The sequence below is a fragment of the Bufo bufo genome, chromosome 9 (assembly GCF_905171765.1).
Source record: "Bufo bufo chromosome 9, aBufBuf1.1, whole genome shotgun sequence".
NCBI classification, from domain to species: domain Eukaryota; kingdom Metazoa; phylum Chordata; class Amphibia; order Anura; family Bufonidae; genus Bufo; species Bufo bufo.
This window is the reverse complement of record NC_053397.1, coordinates 89,666,836-89,688,789: the sequence shown is the minus strand read 5'-3', so window position 1 is coordinate 89,688,789 and position 21,954 is coordinate 89,666,836. Positions and strand designations below refer to the sequence as shown.

The 21,954-nt window shown below is 46.6% G+C and overlaps 1 protein-coding gene across 4 annotated transcripts in view; it reads right to left on the bottom strand.

Moving 5' to 3' along the window:
* The window catches only part of CLCC1 (chloride channel CLIC like 1), a 148,295-nt gene that overhangs the window by 17,361 nt on the left and 108,980 nt on the right, over window positions 1-21,954 (bottom strand). For all 4 annotated transcript variants that reach the window (XM_040408442.1, XM_040408445.1, XM_040408446.1 and 1 more), the window contains one exon: window positions 17,793-18,038. In XM_040408442.1, the coding sequence (XP_040264376.1) occupies window positions 17,793-18,038 (246 nt within the window). The remainder of the gene's footprint in view (window positions 1-17,792; window positions 18,039-21,954) is intronic.

Here is a 21,954-nt window from a genome sequence, read left to right as displayed (position 1 = left end):
CATGTAGTACAACTAAGCAGAGAATATAAGGGAATACCGAGAACACCTGGACCCAGAAGGAACTACAGGACCCTGTCCGATGTCAGAGCAACCAGCTGAAAAATTGCCTACCAGGCAGGTGTGTGGCGCTCAGTGGTCCTGTCCCTGACCCGTCAGGGAGGACGCCCAGCGATGAAAAATGCTGATGACCCCAGAAGGATTCCATGTGGCAGAGGACATCCAGCGATGACCGAAAACTGCTGCAGCGGCCGATGCTCACCAGCTACGTGCCCCAACAAGGTAGAAGATCCAGTGGAGATCCCTGTACTCCACCAGGAATAGGCCACTCTGTAATAGGAAACAACGCGAGTACTCCTCTATAACATGGGGTAACGCGAAGCGCAGCAAACCGTAGTACCTTATAGAGATGGCAAGAGCAAGCCTAGCACAAAGGCCAACAACCACCTGGCCATGGTGTAGGGAGCATGGTTGTATGTGGACCACCCGCCAGATCAGAACAGATCAGCCATATACTGGAGCTACAATAAGTAGCACTAGACCGACAAGGTGGGGGTTGGGCTGGCCCACCCCTGCCAGATATGGAAACCATGCACATGCAGAACCAGGATGGCCTGTTGTAGACAGTGCCCTGAGAAGTACAAGGAGACCATTGAGCACGACAGAAACGGAGTGGAGATGTATGGAAGAACCAAAAGGGTGAAACCAACATCCGCAGCACAGATTAGAACCTGGGGGCAGAAAGCACCCAGTAATACAGAAACTGTATGGGCCACAGATTGCACCATAGGGCCCAGCACCTTGAGTAATACAACCACACGCCTAAAATATAGGGAAAGTGGCTGCATGTCTAAGGAGAGTGGAAACATAGCCACAGAATCTGGGAATGCTACTGCCTTTGGAGGGTACAGGTACTCAACCTGTAAAGTAGAAATATGGCTGCGTAGTGCAGAAAACGACCAGAAAGGTGTAATGGGTACAGCATCTGGAGATGGTAGAGGTACTACCTTTAAGATCGGAGCAATGTGGCCACATGGTGCACCCTAGAACCAGAGAGGTGCAACAGCTACCGCGTTAGCAATGGTACCTATATTCCGCCCGGGAAGGGGAAAATAGGGCCGCACGGTACCACAAAGAACAAGACAGGTGCACACTACAATCAGGTAGGTGAAATGGCAACTGAAGGAGGCCCTCTATTTCGCCTGAAAAAAAGGAAAACAGGGCCGCATAGTACACCATAGAGCCAGACAGGTGTAACGGCTGCAGCATCAGAGACGGTGCAGGAACTCTACCTATGAAGGGAGTAAGATGGCCGTTTGGTGCACACTATGATGAGGTAGGTGCAATGACCACAGCAATTGGAGGAGGCCTCAATATCTCGTCCGGTAAGGGAGAGAAAATGCCACATGGTACACCATAAAGCCAGACAGGAGCAACAGCTACAGCATCAGGAAATGGTGCAGGTACTCTACCTATGAAGGGACCAAGGTGGCAGCTTGGTGCCGACTAGAACCAGACAGAGGCAATTCTACGGCAATTGAAAGTGGCCTCTATATCTCGCCCGTAGGGAGAAATGTTGCCGCATGGAACACAATAGAGCCCGCCAGGGGTATTGGCTACAGCATCGGAGATGGTGTAGGTACTCTACCTAAGAAAGGGAGCAAAAAAGTCTGGGAACAGACAGGAGCAATTGCAACGGCAATTGAAGGCGGCCTGTATATCCCGCCCGGAAGGGAAAAATAGTGCCGCATGGAACACCATAGAGCCAGCCAGAGGTATCGGCTACAGTGTCAGGAGATGGTGTAGGTACTCTACCTATGAAAGGAGCAAAGTGGCTGGGAACAGACAGGTGCAATTGCCAAGGCAATTGAAGGCGGCCTGTGTATCTCGCCCGGAAGGGAGAAATAGTGCCGCATGGAACACCATAGAGCCAGCCAGGAGTAATGGCTTCAGCATCCGGAGTAGGTGTAGGTACTCTACCTATGAAAAAGAGCAAGGCGGATGGAAACAGCCATATATAATTGCTTTTCCTTACCAACCAACAGGAGGCGCTTGCCAAGAACAGGGACCCCCTGTTATGAGGTAGAGTGGCGAACACCAGCACCAGGATGGGGACCCGGTGGAAACACTCTCAAATGTGTAGAGCATAGCCCCTGGAATAGGGGAACCAGGAAGGCTTGTCAGGTACAGCCTATGGCAGTGGTGCAGGTACCCCCCTTGTTAAGGAGAAGGCGTACGTACCAGAGACACCAAGTAGGTGACTCATTATGCTAAACACGGGGACGGCTGCCTTACCTGTGCGGTTGAATACCTGTGCAGTCAGGGGAGCGCCATCCGAAAATCCACTAGAGGGGATACCAACCCTGGGTAGGAGAGGTTCCTCCATACACGTTAGTCTTGACCTCCCAGAGGCTTCTGTATGGAGGAAGACCTCCTGATGCTCTGTTCCGAGGGAATCGGTGCAGAGGTGTCCCCCGAGGAAACGGATGGGGTGACGGGAAAGGATTCGTCACCAGCCTCAGGCCTGTCCTGGGGAGGACCCGAGGATGCCGAGGAGGGGTGGAATCCTGTTGAGACCACCCGAGGTTGTACTGTGAGCTACCCCTTGCCGGACCCGGTATCTGAGCATGCCTCATCTGCAGGGAGGACCCTGGGAGGGCATAGGTGGCCGCAATTGGATAGGTAGCGGTCCAGCGACTCCGCCAGGGATTGGGAGAGTCGGACAAGGTTCCCATGGCTTTGACAAAAAGGGAGACCATTCAGAAGGGACCTACACAAAAGGATTTGGTCAAGGGACACAATGGGGTCTGGAAAGAGGTACTGCACACAAGCAGGGACAGGCCGACCGCATGGCAGCCTTCGTAGACAGCGGACGCACGTGAAAAGACGTGGCGATCCGAGGAGAGGCTGGGAGAGGAGACCCTCATAGAGCAGCCAGCAGAGGCTGTCATATCTGGACCCGGAAGCCATGTTCCCCAAAGAGGTGCTGCAGCAGCTATAGAGGCTGCAGGAGAAATGAAGCAATTGAGGAGGGGTGGGGGGGAACGACTTGAGTGATCCCTATGTACAGCATTAGCTGCCTTCACACAGTACATAGGACAATGACCTAAAGGGGGTCTGCAGTTCTTTTAAACTGAGGATCTATCCACTGGATAGATAACCCACGTTAGACCAGTAAAGGGTGGAGGAGATAGCCCCTCCCGAGGGCCGGGCGGGGTCAGAAAAGCCCGGGAAGCAAGGAGGAGGGGCCGGGAAGATCGCGGCCTAGCAGGCCCAAAAGCCGGGGCCTCGATTTATGAGGCGGCCGGGAATGGAGCGAGGAGGGCGGGACGAATCGCGGCCGACCGAGGGGCCTCCGGACCCACAAAACTAGGTGAGGAGGGTGGGGGGGGGGGGGAGCGACGCCTGGGGGTGGGCGGAACAGGGCAAACAGAGCACCTGGGAGCCGGGAACGGGCCATGGAAGATGAGGCCTAGTCCCTGCAAAAGCCGGGGAAGTAGCGGGGAAGGCCCAGGAGAAGCGACGCCTGGACTGTGTGGCCAGGGAGGAGAGAAAAAACCAACCAAGGGGGAAGAGAAAGGTGGAGGAAGATGGAAGCTTCCCAGGACCCCCAGCTAAGGTGGATCCCACCCCCCTGGCCACAGGAGGGAACCTAACCCTGGGGCAGGGACAGGGGAAAATATACTCACTATACTCACCATCTGATGTCTTCGGGCGCCGCAGGGTCACCCCTTCGGCAGACTCAACACGGGAACCGTGGGAATGCCGGCAAGCCACTGCGGATGCAGTCTGTGGGGACTGGGTGACCGGCGATGGTACAGAAGTACACGCCCGCAGGGGGGGCAACTAAAGTGGAACACGATGGAGCCCCAGCCTGCAGCAGGTATAACGGTGGAGATCACCGAGACCTGCAGAAGAGAGAAAAAAAGAATAAAAAATAAAATAAAAAATAAACAGCAGGACCTGCAAAAAAGCAGGACAGGTCTGCCTCCTACGGACACTAGACAAAAACTGAATAGCCTTGTGCCTGTGGAGAGGGTATAGCCCAACGGGGAGGAGCCAACACTTTTTGTGTCTAGTGCCTCCTAGTGGTAGTTGGACATATACCCATGGTGCTGTGTCCCCCAATGCCATGCACGAGAAAGTTATATTATATACCGGATTAATTTTTGCTGAACCCATGATGGATCCAGCAAAAAAGCAGATGTGAAAGTAGCCTAACCCTGTATTGGGGTTTGACCCACTCTTTTAATTTAGCTTCTAGGGGAAATATCTCCATATACATGTATGTTGTAATAAAGCATTCCACCATTTATTTATCAGATCCATATGGCAGAAGAAACCACTGCAGTAAATCGTGGTGTATACTTGAGTTACATCCATATACAATGATGAGTACAAACATTTTGTTGGAGTTACATGAAATCCTTTATATCAAGAGAGGGCTTCAAAATTCTACTTGTATCCCCAAAAGACTTGTGTGAATAGAACCCAACAATATAGAGGAGATAAAACAAGCTTTACGCCATATGTGTACCAAAAAATGTACGCTGTTACATATCTATAGTGTTCTATGGGACAAAGGCTTGATAAAAGAGTGTCTCTGATACACATTTATGCCTAACTACGTCAATAGACTTATTCAACTGTATGGTGTGCAGCTTAAAGGGGTTCTCCGTAAATTAAGAAAATGAAAATACTTAAAGTTTACTTTAATATAAATACATTCCCAAATACCTTTCATTAGTTATAATGGCTTGTTTTGTCTGGGAAACAATCATTAGGAGAAACTTGTCCTAATCACACAGGAGGACACAAGTTACTTCACAACACTGAGGTAAAGAGCTGCCTCATCCTCCTCTGATTATAATCCTGATTACAGATAAGAACCTCAGCTGAATCTTTGTAGGAATGGAGGAGACATGAAGTACAGAGAGGACGGACAGGACAGACCGTGGTAATGTGAGGTACTGCTGCTCATTATCCACATCCCCTCCTCATCTCTGTACTTCATGTCTCCTCATGAACTCCATTCCTACAGAGATTCAGCTGAAGATCATATTAAACTGTATTCAAGATCATAATCCCTGACAAGCAGAGCAGAGAGGAGGATGAGGCAGCTCTTTACCTCAGTGTTGTGAAGTAACTTGTCCTTCTGTGTGATTAGGACAGGTTTTGTGTGTACTAATAGGACGACAGCCATTTTGTTTCTCGTAATTATTGCTCCCTAGACAAAATGAGCCATTATAACTAACGAGAAGGTATTTGGGAATATATTTATTATAAAGTAATATTTAAGTATTTTCTTTTCTTAATTCACGGAGAACCCCTTTAATACATTCAAAGGGACACTGCCATCTGAAAGGGCGGTTTTTTTTAAACAATAGAAATAGAAAAATCCTTTTTGAACATTTGGGCATTTTTCTTTTTCATTTCGGCAGTACTATGTCATTGAAAATTAAATATAAAAATGTTGCCATTCTGTTGCTGTCAACATAAATAACAAGACCTCCTATATAAATAGGTTATACAATGTCAGTTTACTGCTGCTGTGAGGTGAAGATTATCGCAGGGATAATTCTCATGATAATAGTAGGTGTAGAATTGGGATAACAGCTTTAGAATAACAGCTGCATTGTTCTTGAGATTAGAGTTGTTGCGATACCAAATTTTAGATTCGATTTCGATACCATAAAAAAGTATTGCAATACTAGATACCATTCGATAGCAAGTGAAAAAAATAAAACACCAAAAAAGCCACGTGCATTCCGCATTTAAAAAAAAAAAGGCGAATCGCGCAGTTTTTATTTTTTCGGATCCAGCGTTCACCGCATAGATTTTTTTAATAGTTTGGACTTTTCAGACGTGGCGATATGTTTATTTATTGTTTAAATATATGTAAAATTGGGAAAGGGGGTGATTTATACTTGGTGTGTTTTTTTTTTGATCGGGGCTCCGATCAGAAGCTGCCACTGCCACTGCCACCAATGAGGGGGAGGGGACCCTGTGGCCACTGCCACCAATGATTTTAATACTGGGGATTTGAGGGGGGCGAGCGCACTGCGCCACCAATGATAATTAACCTTTAATACAGAAGGCGGGTATTGGCAGCAGATCAGCGACAGTTAACCCCTCAGGTGTGGCACTTGAGGGGTTAACTGCCGCTGATAGCAGCTCCCTGTTAGAGGCAGGGTGCCAACTATGCGATTCTGCTGCCGGCACCTGCCTCCTGTATTAAAAGTTTAAGACGACCTTTCATGACCAGGCTACATAGAGCGGCGCCCAGGGATCTCCCTACACTTACTTTTGTTCCTGGGCGCCGCTACGTTCGCCCGCTGTGCCCCCATTACCGTTTGGACACGTTCCATATTGTAATGCATTTTCTGATCCAGCTTTATTTGGAGTTTATACATTCCAGTTCTGGGGCGCTTCTTGATTGGCACATCACGCATGACCAGTTTAGATACCAAATGTGACATGGACTGGGCAGAGACCCTACAGGGAAATTTCCCTGTGGGCCAATACCTTGGGGGGCGCCCAAGCCCTACCTTTGCTGCCGGCATACGTATACAACAATCTGATGCTCTCAGCATTAATTAATGCTAAGAGCATCAGGCGGCCGCAGGTTCCCTCCTGCCTTTAAGCCCTCAGGACGGTGATACAGTTGAATACTGCGGCGATGGCAGCAGTATTTTGTGCTGCACCGTGATATTTGGATCTGCTGGGGCAGTATTGTGTGCTGCATTAGAGTATTGCTGGCGTTGTCTACTTCTGTTGTCCCTACCTACCTGTACTGCCCCACCTTCTTTCAGTTTGGACCCTCCTACAACATGGGGCTACTTTTAGACTTGTTTACAGGGCCACTTTTAGTGCCTATATATAATCTCCATGTATTGGCTTGAGATTGTTTGTACGCTCAATGGCAGAATGCGACATGCATACCCAGTGTAATTTTCCACACTAAGTCTATTTCCCGAGCTTGTGCGTTCCATGGTGGAATACTATACATATATCAAGCATAGATTCTGGAAATGATGCTTTCTGTGCAAGTCCCACTCGCCAAGTAGGAGTTCCAGACACCCGGAAATAGATGTCAATTAGGACGATAACTAGATTTTTGTACTTACTTGTTGTGCCTTTTCATAGGTAAATGCATTGATATCCAATTCATTATTGTCAAGATGGATGTTTATTACCTTTAAGAGCCATGCTCGACTATAATTGCAATTTTGTATGTCTTGAGTAGGCCAAATTAAGGTCACACAAAGCTTTAGTGTTATTCTTCTCATGAATGTACCAGTCTGAGAAGAGGCCTCCTTGTCTACTTTTAAATTTATGACGGGAGATAAAGATAAGCTCTATGCAGCTGGTGATCATTACCTATACAATTAGGCATTTATTAATGAAGCAAAATATATAATATGTATGTATTCATTTAATGAGCCTTAGTTAGTCCTTAGCATAAGACAATCAGTAGGACATATATATATATATATTACTTTATATTATATTGTTATATGTTATGAAGACAACATGTATCCAGTATATTGTATATATTTCTCATTAGAAGAGTATCTGTCTCTAAAAGAGTGTCTGTGAAGATGTGTGTTTTGTAACAATTAATCACATCTTTGGTATGACAAGAGGTACTGATATCTCTGTGAGAAAACAAAGCCATTCAAGTTATTTATGATCCATAAATCAACAATGTGAGAAACATTCAGAGAGACGCCTAGAGGTCTGTCTCTAATTGCTACAAGTGTCAGAATTAATCCCTATGGCTTTGAATTAAAGCTTCTAAGGTCATTCAGACTTACATAAGTTAACCCTTTATACTATGATGCAAATAGCTTATACAGCAGTGCCACCTAGGTATGAGTAGGTGACATTACAACAGTAGCAAAAGTGCATTCTGGGTAAGGTTATGTCACATTTTTATCAATGGTCACGCCCATCCGACAATGATTGGAAAGTTCCAAACTAGGAAGGTGTGTCTAAGTTTGTGTATAAGTTTGTGATCATAAGCCATACACAGGGAGAAAAAAAAAAGAGGAGCAAGAGGAGAGAGGAGAAGAGAAGTTGAGCTCTCTAGAACGGCTATCAAGATGAAAGCCATGGTGAGATGCGCTATGATGGACCACCCAGCTTTCCTAGGAGCAGAAGTGAGATTCCTACTAGGACTTGGTAAGAGACACAGAAAATGATATTTCATTTTATTAAGACTAATTTGATAGTGTGGGTGAAATTATACCATCTAGATTGGCGAATAAATAAATAATTAAATTAATTGATCATCTCCATATTGAGATGTAGTCTTAGGATATTGTGAGGCTTCATTCTACCTGCAGAAGAATCTAGACTCATAATCTAGCAAAGCATTAAATAATTGCGATGATGGATTCCCACAGGAAAGACTTGTTTCAAGTCCTTCCCATTTAAGATCCTAGATCCCTGTTATTTGTCTTAATAGTCTTACCAAAGTTATATATGTGAAAATAGTCAAGGATGGGGCGGAAGGATACAGTTATCTCTTCTAAATAAGTATTGCAACACCAATTGGATACCATGAAAAAAAAAATAACTCACACGTTAACCACATGTTGCATGGGGTTAACGTGTGAGTATTTTTTAATTTTTACTTTTTGCAAAGTATCAATTGCCCATTATGTGAGGAAGTACTTGATGGGGTCACTTACTATTAATGTGAAGCAAATAGAGGTCTAAATTGATAAAGCCATGTGCCTCATATTAATACACCAGCAAGTACTTCCTGACATAATGGACATTGAGCAGCATGGGGTTAATGTGCAGGCTGGTGTTGGGTACTACAGTATGATAAGGTTACTGGCTATTAATGCGAGGCACATGAAGTCTAAATTGATGAAACCATGTGCCACATATTAATAGCAACCTCGTCAAGTACCCCGCTTAACATAATGGACAACATGGGGTTAATGGCATCAGGTACATGCTGTTAATATGAGGCACATTGTTTTATCAATTTGGACCTGCATGTGCCTCACATTAATAGTAAGAAACCTCATTATGTGTACCTCATATTAATGGTTAACCCAATGTTGCCCATTATTTGATGATGTGCTTCGGGGCCACATACTTTTAATCTGAGGTATATGGGGGTACTAATGTAATAGCACCATGTACATCAGATTAATAATAGGTGACCCCATCTGTGGGACAGTGTGTGGGTACCTGCGCTTTCCAGATCACTAATGGCTGCTGGGACTGGTCTGAGAACAGAGTCAGGAGGAGGAGGCGGCTGCCGTTTGCCAAGCACACTGGCTGAGACCGTGCAGCGGTAAACCCTCCCCCGTCCCTCCTCCTACTTTAATATTCAACATATTCATTGGTGGCAGTGGTGCCGCGCCTCAGAGCCCGCTCATTGTATTGGGCTCTGCAGCGGCCGCGTCATGGGAGGGAGGGATTCCCTACCTCCGTCTCCACTAATGTTGGCAACATGTACGCGTCGGGCGCGCATGCGCCTGGCGTCTGCGCTCCTCTCTCTTCTGCGGCCCGGCAACATATCTCCCAGGGCCCGGTCTTGGGCCGCGGCCCAGCGGTTGGGTACCGCTGTCCTAACCTAATAATAGCTTGGTTATAATGTGACAAGTTATTTCCCCTCACATGTATTGTTAAGTTTGTAATGCTTTATATTAACGCTATATATATTCATTTGCATGTATCATTGTGTTTATTTACTTATATATGTTTATAACCTTTTAACCAATAAATCTGCATATTTTTATAAGGCCTCTTTCACACTTGCGTTGTTTGGATCCGTCGTGTACTCCATTTGCCGGAGGTGCCCGCCGGATCCGTAAAACAGCGAGTGAACTGAAAGCATTTGAAGATGGATCCGTCTTCAAAATGCGTTCAGTGTTACTATGGCAGCCAGGACGCTATTAAAGTCCTGGTTGCCGTAGTAGTAGTGGGGAGCGGAGGAGCAGTATAATTACCGTCCGTGCAGCTCCCGGGGCGCTTTAGAGTGACGTCAGAGCGCCCCATGCGCATGGATGACGTGATCCATGCGATCAAGTCATCCATGCGCGTGGGGCGCCCTGACGTCACTCTAAAGCGCCCCGGGAGCCGCACGGACGGTAAGTATACTGCTTCCCCGCTCCCCACTACACTTTACCATGGCAAACAGGACTTTAGCGTCCTGGCAGCCATGGTAACCATTCAGAAAAAGCTAAACGTCGGATCCGGTAATGCGCCAAAACGACGTTTAGCTTAAGGCCGGTTCCGGATTAATGCCTTTCAATGGGCATTAATTACGGATCCGGCCTTGCGGCAAGTGTTCAGGATTTTTGGCATCCTGCGGTATTTTCTCTGGCCAAAAAACGTTCCGGTCCGGAACTGAAGACATCCTGAACGGATTTCTCTCCATTCAGAATGCATGGGGATAATCCTGATCAGGATTCTTCCGGCATAGAGCCCCGACGACGGAACTCTATGCCGGAACAAAACAACGCAAGTGTGAAAGAGCCCTAAGGCTGCGTTCACACGGGCGAGATTTCCGCGCGGGTGCAATGCGGTAGGTGAACGCATTGCACCCGCACTGAATCTGGACCCATTCATTTCAATGGGGCTGTTCAGATGAGCGATGATTTTCACGCATCACTTATGCGTTGCGTGAAAATCGCAGCATGCTCTATATTCTGCGTTTTTCACGCAACGCAGGCCCCATAGAAGTGAATGGGGTTGCGTGAAAATCGCAAGCATCCGCAAGCAAGTGCGGATGCTGTGCGATTTTCACGCATGGTTGCTAGGTGACAGTCTATTCACTGTATTATTTTCCCTTATAACATGGTTATAAGGGAAAATAATAGCATTCTGAAAACAGAATGCATAGTAAGTGATCAGTTGAGGGTTAAAAAAAATTAAAAAAATTAACTCACCTTCTCCGTTTGTTTGCGTAAGTCACGGTCTCTTCTTTACTTCTCAAAAGATGAACTATGGGCTAAAGGACCTTTTGTGACGTAAGATCACATGCTCCAATCACATGGTCCATCACCGTGGTGATGGACCATGTGATTGGAGCATGTGATCTTACGTCACCAAAGGTCCTTTAGCCCATAGTTTATCTTTTAAAGAACTAAAGACCGGGAGAACTACGCGAACAACAGGAGAAGGTGAGTTAATTTTATTTATTTTTTTAACCCTCAACTGATCACCTACTAAGCATTCTGTTTTCAGAATGCTATTATTTTCCCTTATAACCATGTTATAAGGGAAAATAATAACATCTACACAACACCGAACCCAAACCTGAACTTCTGTGAAGAAGTTCGGGTCTGGGTACCACAGTCTGTTTTTTATCACGCGCGTGCAAAACACATTGCACACGCACGATAAAAACTGAACATCGGAACGCAATCGCAGTCAAAACTGACTGCAATTGCATTCCTACTCGCGCGGGTTTGCCGCAACACACCGGGACGCATCCGGAACTAATCCGGACACGCTTGTGTGAACGCAGCCTAATACCTGTGTATTATTGTATAATGCAGAACTACATTTTATCATTAACGTCATCTCACGTCAAAAAGAACTTATTTATCTGAGGAAATAGTCGGACTCAGATGTGAATTGTATCAATTAGGTTGTCTACAATTCACCAGGTCATGATTTTAAGAATTTATGACAAATTTTATAAATTTTATTTTTTTATGGTTAATTATTTTTATGACCATAATTAATAATTCTTAATTGAATTATTACCCCCCGACATACTGTAAAATCTGTTTCTCTTCTGTTCATGGGGGACACAGGCTTGAGCATGGGTATAGCTGTTGCCAATAGGAGGCGGACACTAAGCACAAAGGAGTGAGCTCCTCCCTTCAGCTATACCCATCCTACAGGGACTAAGATAATCAATCAGTTAGTGGAAAAGCAGTAGGAGAAGCAAGACAAAAACAGGAAACCAAACTATGTACAAACCCAGAACCACACAGGCCAGAAAAGGCCCGTAAACAAGAGAACGGGTGGGAGCTGTGTCCCCCAATGAACCAAAGAGAAACAGATTTTACTGTAAGTACAAAAATCGAGTTTTCTCATCCGTATCATTGGTTGACACAGGCTTGACCATGGGACGTTACAGAGCAGTCCCAAGGGTGGGCATAACAAGAAAACCCTTCTGCCAATCAGAGAACCGCCATCTGCAAAACTGTACGCCCCAGAGAAGCATCAGAAGATGCAAAGATGTTTACTCTGTAGCCACCTTGCATACCTGAAGGGCCGAAGCCCCATGATGCACTGCCCGAGAGGCCCCCACTGCCAGAGCAGAATGAGCAGTAACCCAGAAGGGTGGGACCCGGTCACTGACGCGGTACGGTTCCATAATGGCCAAACGAATCCATAGGGAAATTGAAGTTTTAGACGCAGCCAGCCCTCGTCTCGGACCCTCTGGAATGACGAACAGGGAATCCATCCGCCGGAAGGATGAAGTCTGGGACAGATCGATGCTAACGGCTCGTACCAAATCCAGAGTGTGGAGCGACTGCTCCCGAGGATGAGACGGGTCAGTACAAAATAAAAGGAGAATAATCTCTTCATTTAGATGGAATGCCGACACAACCTTAGGAAGGAAGGACTGAACAGGGCGAAAGACTACTTTGTCCTTATGGAGGATCAGGAAGGGCGACCGACATGAAAGAGCCGCGAGTTCTGACACCCTACGGATGGAAGTGATTGCCACCAAAAAGGCCACCTTGTAGGACAGGAAGCGAAGCGACACCAGCTGCAAAGGCTCAAACGGTGAAGACTGGAGAGCGTTGAGCACTAGATTAAGACCCCAAGGATTCAACGGAGGACGGAAAGGGGGCGCAGCATGCGCAACCCCCTGCAGAAAAGTCTGAACCGCAGAAAGAGAAGCCAAGTTCCGCTGAAAAAGAATGGAGAGAGCTGCAACTTGCCCTTTGAGGGAGCTGAGAGCCAGCCCCAAGTACATGCCCAACTGCAGGAAAGACAAGAGTCACAGCAACGAGAAACAAACGGGAGACAGCTGATGACGCTCGCACAAACTAAAGTAGGACTTCCAGGGCCGGTTGTAGATTCGGGAAGAAGACGGCTTTCTGGCACGAATCATGGTCTGGACAACAGCATCCGAGAAACCCTGAGCCCTTAGTGCAGCGGCTTCAACAGCCATGCCGTTAAATGTAGCGCCCCTAAATTCGGGTGGAAGATCGGTCGCTGCGACAAGAGGTCCTCCCGAAGAGGAAGACGCCAGGGTTCGTCGGAGAGGAGGGTGACTAGAGATGCGTGCCATACTCAGCGCGGCCAATCGGGGGCCACAAGAATGACTGGCAGACCTTCGGACCTGATCTTCCGGAGGATACGCGGAATAAGAGGAAGAGGAGGAAACACGTAATTAAATGTGAACTGACTCCACAGGGTCAGAGAGCCATGGGATCTCTGGAACGCGCAACAAAGTCCTCGACCTTGTGGTTGAAGCGGGAGGCCATGAGATCCACGTCCGGCCGACCCCATCACTCGCAGATGGCTAGAAAAACCTGCGGGTGAAGAGCCCATTCGCCGGGCTGAGGAAGTTGGCGATCCAGTTGTCGATGCTGGGGATGTGGACTGACGACAGCGCACGAACATGGTTCTCCGACGTTGCTGCCGGGTTCCGCCCTGGTGATTGAGGTACGCCACAGCTGTGGAGTTGTTGGACTGAACTCAAACCGGACGTCCCCAGAGATGGTCGGTCCGATGGCGCAGAGAGACGAATCACTCTCAATCCCAGAAGAGACATATGGGCCGATCCAGGGAGGCTGGGGAACGGTCCCAATTGATCAGAATGGCTCGCTGAAGAGTCCTAGTATGGAACTGAGCATAGGGAACTGCTTCGAAGGCAGAGACCATATGACCCAGAGCCCGCATGCAGTGACGAACAAGAAGAGGACAGGGCCGCAACAAGGGGAGAATCTGAAGACGGAGAGTGGATAGCTTCTCTGGGGGCAAGAGTACCTTGGCCTGAAAGGTGTCGAGTAAGGCTCCATTCCCACGTCCGCAAAATTGGTCCGCATCCATTCCGCCGGAACGGGTGCGGACCCATTCATTCTCTATGGGGACGGAATGGATGCGGACAGCACACAGTGTGCTGTCTGCATCCGCAATTGCGGAGCACGGCCCGTATCTTCGGGTCTGCAGCTCCGCAAAAGATAGAACATGTCCTATTATGTCCCAACTTGCGGACAAGAATAGGCATTTCTATAGGGGTGCCGGGCGGGTTTGTGGCGGATCCGCAATTTGCGGGTCCGCTACACACCACGGACGTGTGAATGGAGCCTAACATGTCCAGAAAGGTTAGCCGCTGAGATGGATAAAGACAAGACTTTTGTTGGTTCAGGATCCATCCAAAGCGTTCCAGAGTGTCCAGGACTATGTGCAGGCTGTCCGCCGTTGCCCAGAACGACGGACCCTTTATCAGGATATCGTCTAAGTAAGGGGCTATATCACAGCCTCAGGACATATCGCGGCACGCTGTATATCAGGGAGCTGCACATCAACAGATCTCCCTGCAACATATATGGCCTCATATCTTTAGGCCTGCGTTAGCCCTGATACTTAATGGAACCCACACCATGGGCTTACCATTTGTATTTGTTGTAAGTGTCCTTTACTTTGTTACACCTGAATATCCTCAGTGCTAACTATAGAATCATCTGGATTAACACTCTATGTGATTCATGCCCTGCTTGACTGCACAATATTTCCCCTGATGATTGTTACATGAACCATGCATGTAGGGACCAGCTGCACTAGGGCACAACAGGGCCAAGTAGAGTAAGGGTAAGGTTCCGGAAGGGGTCGTTCTTTTCAGGACGGGTGCTCAGTTGTTAGGAAGCCAGGGACAAGGTAGTATCCCTATCCTAGGGTGAAACAGGGACTTCGAGCCCACTATCATCCACGTCTGGTTCCTGCCATTCTTTTCAGCAAGATCAACATCTCCTGAATATCTGTAAAGACCGGAAGACACCTGGGTTACGGTAGGACAACCGGTTATATTTTCAGGTGCCGCCGTGTACCAATAAATCAATGTGTAAGTGTGCACTATATTGATATTTTGCGTAAATTTAGGGACTTTTTCCTATCCTTATATTAATTAAAAGTTACGTTTTAATTAAGATCACTATTCCAACCTTCTTTTGTAAGTATGGAATCGCCACTATACCCCTGGCATGGAGCAGGGCCATGACTGCCGCCAGAACCTTCGTAAAGACTCTGGGAGCTGTGGCCAGGCCAAACGGAAGGGCCACAAACTGGTAGTGAAAGGGACCCACTGCGAACCAGAAAAACTTTTGTTGACTGACGCAGATGGGAACATGAAGATAAGCGTCCTTGATGTCTATCGAGGACAGGTACTTCCCCGGTTCCATGGACGCAACTGCCGATCTGGGGGACTCCATCCGGAAGCGGCGGATCCGAAGAAAGTGGTTGAGAGCCTTGAACGTCTCCTCCTTTTTGGGGACGACAAAGAGATTGGAGTAGAACCCGTGAAAACGGTCTTGCGCTGGAACCGGGACAATCACTCCCTGCTGCAGAAGTGTATGAATAGCCTGAACAAATGAATTTGCGGCAGAGGGAGAGGTCGGAGGAGACGAGAGAAAAAAACTGGACGGAGGGCAGACCTGAACTCCAGCTTGAAACCCTCTGCGATGACCTCTCACACCCAAGCATCCGAGACATGAACCAGCCAAACATAACAAAACAAATGAAGCCGGCCGTCCACCCGATTAAAGGGCGCTGAAAGCTGCACGTCATGCAGAGGTGGTCTTGGGGTTATAGGACTTGGAGCCCTGCTGACTGAGACGGCAAGAGGGTTGAGGCTTGAAGGAAGGCTTGCACTTCCAGACCGGCAAAGCAGGGAGGTCTGCCTCCTACAGACACCAAGCTAAAACGGATTTAGCTTAGTCCTTGTAGGAAGGGTATAGCTGAAGGGAGGAGCACACTCTTTTGGGCTTAGTGTCCACCTCCTAGTGGCAACAGCTATACCCATGGTCAAGCCTGTGTCCCCCAATGATACAGATTAGAAAATGCTGTACCCCATTTTGTTTTGCATGTTATATTTGATTTTACGCCTAATGAAGTGGAGATAGCCTCCCCGAAACTGGTTGAGTGCCTAATAATCCACGAGTCCAATGTAACAGGTGCAGAGAGCAAGTAGTTAAAGGGGTTGTTTCAACATGGACAATGGGGGCATATCGCTAGGATATGCCCCTGTGACGGACTGAACAGTCACTGGGGCTGCTGGAGAAGCCTGAGGGCCAGCCTGCTTCCTACAGACTATGGACCGAGAACTATGGAGACCCCCTCAGACCTTTTGGGGTTACAAGGAACTATGAACCCTGATTTATGTGTGTAATTTATATGCCACATATTTCCTATTGCCCATTAAAAAGGCATGGTGTGGATTCAGCAACACAAAAAGGGTTAACTCTGCACTGAGACTCCCACTGATTGTGTTAGTGATGAGATTAAGATAGTTGATTATAATAGCAGCCGACTCCTATGATACACTCAGGAGATAATCCCATCACATGTGTCTCCTCTTCCCATTCATTCATTATGGAGGGGGTGAAGATATCTGTTTGCATGTTCATTGTTGATTGCGTCAAAGACAATGCCAGTGTGTTTGTTAATTGCATCACAGACAATGCCATTGTGTTTGTTGAATAGGGTTAGTTTTGTGTTTAAACTGTACAGGATTGGCTGCTATGTCATGTCCTCAGTATGTCATGTGTATATAAGTCAATGCTGTGTGTTCAATAAAGAGTTCCTGTTTTACATTCAACATAGAGCCTTGTCTCATGTGTATGGGGATTGCTATACGCTGTATATTCCCCTGGCTATAACTACTAGCTCTTGTAAGAGCTGTTCCTGCTCTCTGGATTTAGGAGAGGTTCACCCACTGGAGCCTTGTCGTAGGTCCAGGGTGGGTAGGAGACGGCGAGTCCTCAATCAAGCTTCGTCGGTTCGTGGGGTCTGCAGCGCTTACGGTGTCAAGTGGAGTGCTTGGAGTCCTTGAGAAGCACTAGGAGCATCCATCGACGGAGGTACCCGGTCGGGGTGCAAGGAGATCCGTTACAGCCCCCATTGTCTTATAGGTGCGGGTCCCACCGCTGGGACCCAAACCTATATTGAGAACGGAGCCCCGCAAGGTGGTGGCTGGAGGACTCTGGTCCTGCCACCACCAAGCTGGCTCCCCATAGAAGTGAATGGGAGCGTACCGTGCATGTGCGGCCCCCACTTCCATTCATTTTTATGGGACCGACGGAAATAGCCGAGCCAGCGCTCGGCTATTTTCGCCGGCCCCATAAAAAATGAATAGAGGGCAGCTGCCCTCCTTCATTTGCGGGGCTCCGTTCTCGATATAGGTGCGGGTCCCACCTGCACCTATAAGACAATGGGGGCATATCCTTATCTTGCTTAGCCCCCTTTTAAAAAGGCATGAGTACCTTTTAATACTTGTCTACTGAACATTTATGTGTGGCACAACGAGCGCCTCTGTATATATGCGTTCTCTTTCCTTACAGTTGCCAACAGCCAAGTGTTCAAAACGAACCAAATTTAAATTTAAGAGGCATGCTCCTTTAAGAAAATATGGCACCAATCTCACCAACAACCCCTTTGAACTTTAACTCCTGAAAAATACTATAACCTCATGTGCATACTCATGGCGGACAATTTTTTAATACTGTCTCACAAAATGTAGGAGATTCTAGGTTATTATTCTAAAAAATTGTAAAAGTTAAGAAATAATTATGAAAACTTACACTTGGAAAATGCGGATTATTTCTGTCCATTGCTTGCAGGCTCTCTGGCCTCTGATGTCGGGGATATCTGTCAAGTGGCTCATATTGTGGTTCTATATTGTAGGGCTGCTGATGCCATCCTTCAATAACATTTCCATAGCGTGGTCTCTGAGGCTCTGCAGGTGGCAGTCTCTCCCGCTGTGTATCTCCATGGTTCCTGTGCACAAGAATCTCACCAATTGGTTTGGTTGCCCCATAACATAAAGCCTGCAAAAAAGAAAAAAATAGTTCCAACTAAAACCTAATGAAAAATGAGCAGTTAGACCTAAGCAGTAGAAATGTAAAAACCCTATCCAGGCTACGCAGGAGGGGATTAGCGGCACTGTCACAATTACACTGTGTTACTGTTACAAATAGTCACATTATCCTTATGGCTACAAGTTAGGGCTCATTCACGCCACAGTATCCGTTTTTGCGGTCCGTAAATTACGGATCCGCACGGATACCGGCCATGTGCGTTCTGCTTTTTGCGTATCGGAGCATCCTTCTCCTGATAGAAATGCCTATTCTTGTCTTCAATTAGGACATGTTATATTTTTTTTTTTTTGCTGGAACAGTAGTACAGATGCTGGTGTGCTGTCCACATCTTTTGCGGCCCCATTGAAATGAAAGGGTCCAAATCTACTGAGCAATTACAGACAGAAATAAATGGAGGAATGGATATTTACAGACTGGAGGAATGGATATATGGATGCATACAGCAGACGGTGGGCTATCTGCTATCTATTTGTAGCCCTACTAAAATGAATGGGTCTGCATTTAATCCGCAAAGAATGTGGATCGGATGCAGACCAAAAATATAGTCGTGTGAATGGGGCCTTAATATGTCTTCAGTGTAGCTACAAGAATGTTTTCAACCAATGGACACCATTGTTTTAGCTATTAAAGAGGAGCTGTCCCCTCTCCTGACATGCCTGTTTTAATAGCTTCCTGCATTCCCCATGTAATAACAAATCTGGAGCATCTATTCTTATGGCTCTATGTTGTGCTGTTCCTGTATTATTTGTACTAGAAGTTATGAATGAATTGCTAGCAGTCTGCAGTAAGGGTACAGAGGGGTGGTAAGAAGTTGGGGGCGGGGGGGGTCCCTGCACAGTTTGAAAATGGCAGCACTGTTTGGATAGAGTCAGTCTCTGCAGGGACACCCCCCAACTGGTTACCACTCCTCTGTACCCTTACTGCAGACTGCTAGCAATTCATAACTTCTAGTACGGGGAATGCACATAGCTATTAAAACAATCATGTCAGGAGAGGGGACAGGTCCTCTTTAAAGGGCCTTTTTTTGAGTGGAGCTTGAGGGGCTTCATGTGAAAAATGAAAGTTGCTGTCCACTCAAGACTTCTTGAAATTTTTTTAACGTATTTACACAGTGCATTCGGCTACAATTTTTCTCACATAAACCAGCAGTCCTCTACATGGACTAAACATGCTTTTATTTCCAGAGAAATCTTTTACTCTCCCATTTATCTGACTGGGACGGACAGACGGAGCGCACTAATCAGAGTCTGGAGACTTACTTAAGATGTTTTGTCTCTGAGAACCAGGAGGAATGATCCTCGTTTTTGTCTTTGGCAGGGTTTGCCATAAACAAATCGTAGACAGAAGTCAACTGGTAAGTCGCCATTTTTTGGGGCATATGGGTCTCACCCACAATTTGGCACATTCTCTGGTTCGGATACTTCCGGTATCCCTGAGGAGGAAAGTTTTTTGTCATCATGGTCTTCTTTATGATGGAAAATTCAAAATAACTTGATGAATATGGGCAACAAGTATAAACGTGTGGCTGAATGGTCCGGACCTAAGTGTGGGTGATTTTGTGTGGCTGTCCACAAGAAACATTAAGTTGAAGGTTCCTTCTTGGAAGTTGGGTCCAAGGTTTATTGGTCTATATAAGATCACTGCCATTATTAATTCTGTAGCTTTTCATCTTGAACTTCCTCAGGCTATGAAAATTCATAATGTGTTTCACAAATCTTTGTTGAAGAGATATGTTGAACCTTTGGAGTCGTCCCCCTTGCCACCCGCTCCTGTCATGGTGGACGGCAGTTTGGAATTCCAGATCGCCAAGATTATTGACTCTCGAGTTCTCTGTAGATCTCTTCAGTATCTTGTTCACTGGAAGGGTTATGGACCAGAGGAGAGGATGTGGGTACCGGCATCTGACGTGAATGCCAGTCGTTTGGTGATAGCCTTTCACAGGTCTCATCCGGATAAGGTTGGTCCTGGGTGCCCAGAGGTCACCCGTAGAAGGGAAGGGGGGGTACTGTAATGGATGTTCTCGCGACAGGTGGCATGAGATCGGTGAGACTGGCAACACAGGGTTTGATCTGACATGTTTTCTGTTTGGCTCAAATGACATCCGTGTTGTTTCTGGTGCTTGCCACACCATCTTTCCCCAGGTGTGGCTATTATGTCATTTAACCATCTCTATTTATTGTTGTTTCTCCCACTATGCAGATTATAGCTTCAGTTGGAGTTGTGGATAGCTAGTGTGTGGATCTCGGCTGAGTTCCTGGTGCTGCCATAGCCACTTGAAGTTAAAGGGAACCTGTCATCAACTTTATGCTGCCCATACTAAAGGCACCATAAAGTAGAGACAGGTGAGTTGATTTCAGCGGTCTGTCATTTAAAAGTAAGTGGTTGCCGAGAACCAACATCACAATCATTGTAGACTGGGCCTGGAAAAGAGTCATGGCAACCTGAGAAGAGTCATGGTTATTCATTAATTCCTGCTCTCCCTGCCCACCTGCTGATGACTGACAGTCTTCTACCTAGTTTTCTCCCTTTCTCTCTCTAGTAGAGAACTGCCAATCATCAGTAGATGGGCGGGAGAGCAGAAGATTATTAATAACAATGACTCTTTCAGGTAGATTTGACTCTTTTCAAGGCCTACAGTGCTGGCCATAATTATTCATACCCCTGGCAAATTTTGACTTAAAGTTACTTTTATTCAACCAGCAAGTAATTTTTTGACGGGAAATGACATAGGTGTCTCCCAAAAGATAAGAAGACGAAGTACAAGAGGCATTATTGTGGAAAAAAAAAAAACATTTCTGAGCTTTTATTTACATTTGAGCAAAAATTACAAGATGTTCCGCACTGTGGAAAATCTCAGAGGATGTGGTCGGAAGCCAAAAGTGACACCTGTGCTGGCCAGGAGGATAGTTAGAGAGGTGAAAAATAATCCAAGGATCACCACCAAGGCCATCCTGGTGAATCTGGGCTCGGCTGGTGGCAATGTCTCAAGGCAGACAATCCAACGGACACTGCTGGGTTCCACGGATGCAGACCAAGGAGGACGCCACTTCTCCAGATAAGGCACACAAAAGCTTGCTTGGCCTTTGCAAAAGCTCATCTGGACAAAGAAGAAGACTTCTGGTCTTCTGTATTATGGTCAGATGAAACAAAAATTTAATTGTTTGGTCACAATGATGTTTCCTTCATTTGGCGTAAAAAAGGAGAAGCCTTCAACCCAAAGAACACCATCCCCACTGTCAAACATGGTGGTGGGAACCTAATGCTTTGGGGGTGTTTTTCAACCAATTGACCAGGGAACCTAATCACAGTAAACTGCACCATGAAAAAAGAGCAATACATGAGGATTCTCACTGACAACATCAGGCAGTCTGCAGAGAAACTTGGCCTTGGGCACCAATGGACATTTCAGCATGACAATGACCTAAAGCACACATCAAAAGTGGTGAAGAAATGGTTAGCAGACAACAACATTAAAGTTTTGGAGTGGCCCAGCCAGAGTCCAGACTTGAATCCAATTGAGAATCTGTGGAGGGAGCTAAAGATCAGGGTGATGGCAAGAAGACCCTCCAACCTGAAAGATTTGGAGCTCATTGCTGAAGATGAATCAGCAAAAATACCTGTGGAGACATGCAAAAAGCTGGTCTGCAATTATAGGAAGCGTTTGATTGCTGTAATAGCCAATAAAGGCTTTTCTATTGATTATTGAGAAGGGTATGAATAATTTTGGACTGGATACTTTTTGCTCAAATGTAAATAAAAGCTGAGAAATGTATTTTTTTCCAAAATAATGCCTCTTGTATAGAGTTGAGCGAACACCTGGATGTTCGGGTTCGAGAAGTTCGGCCGAACTTCCCGGAAATGTTCG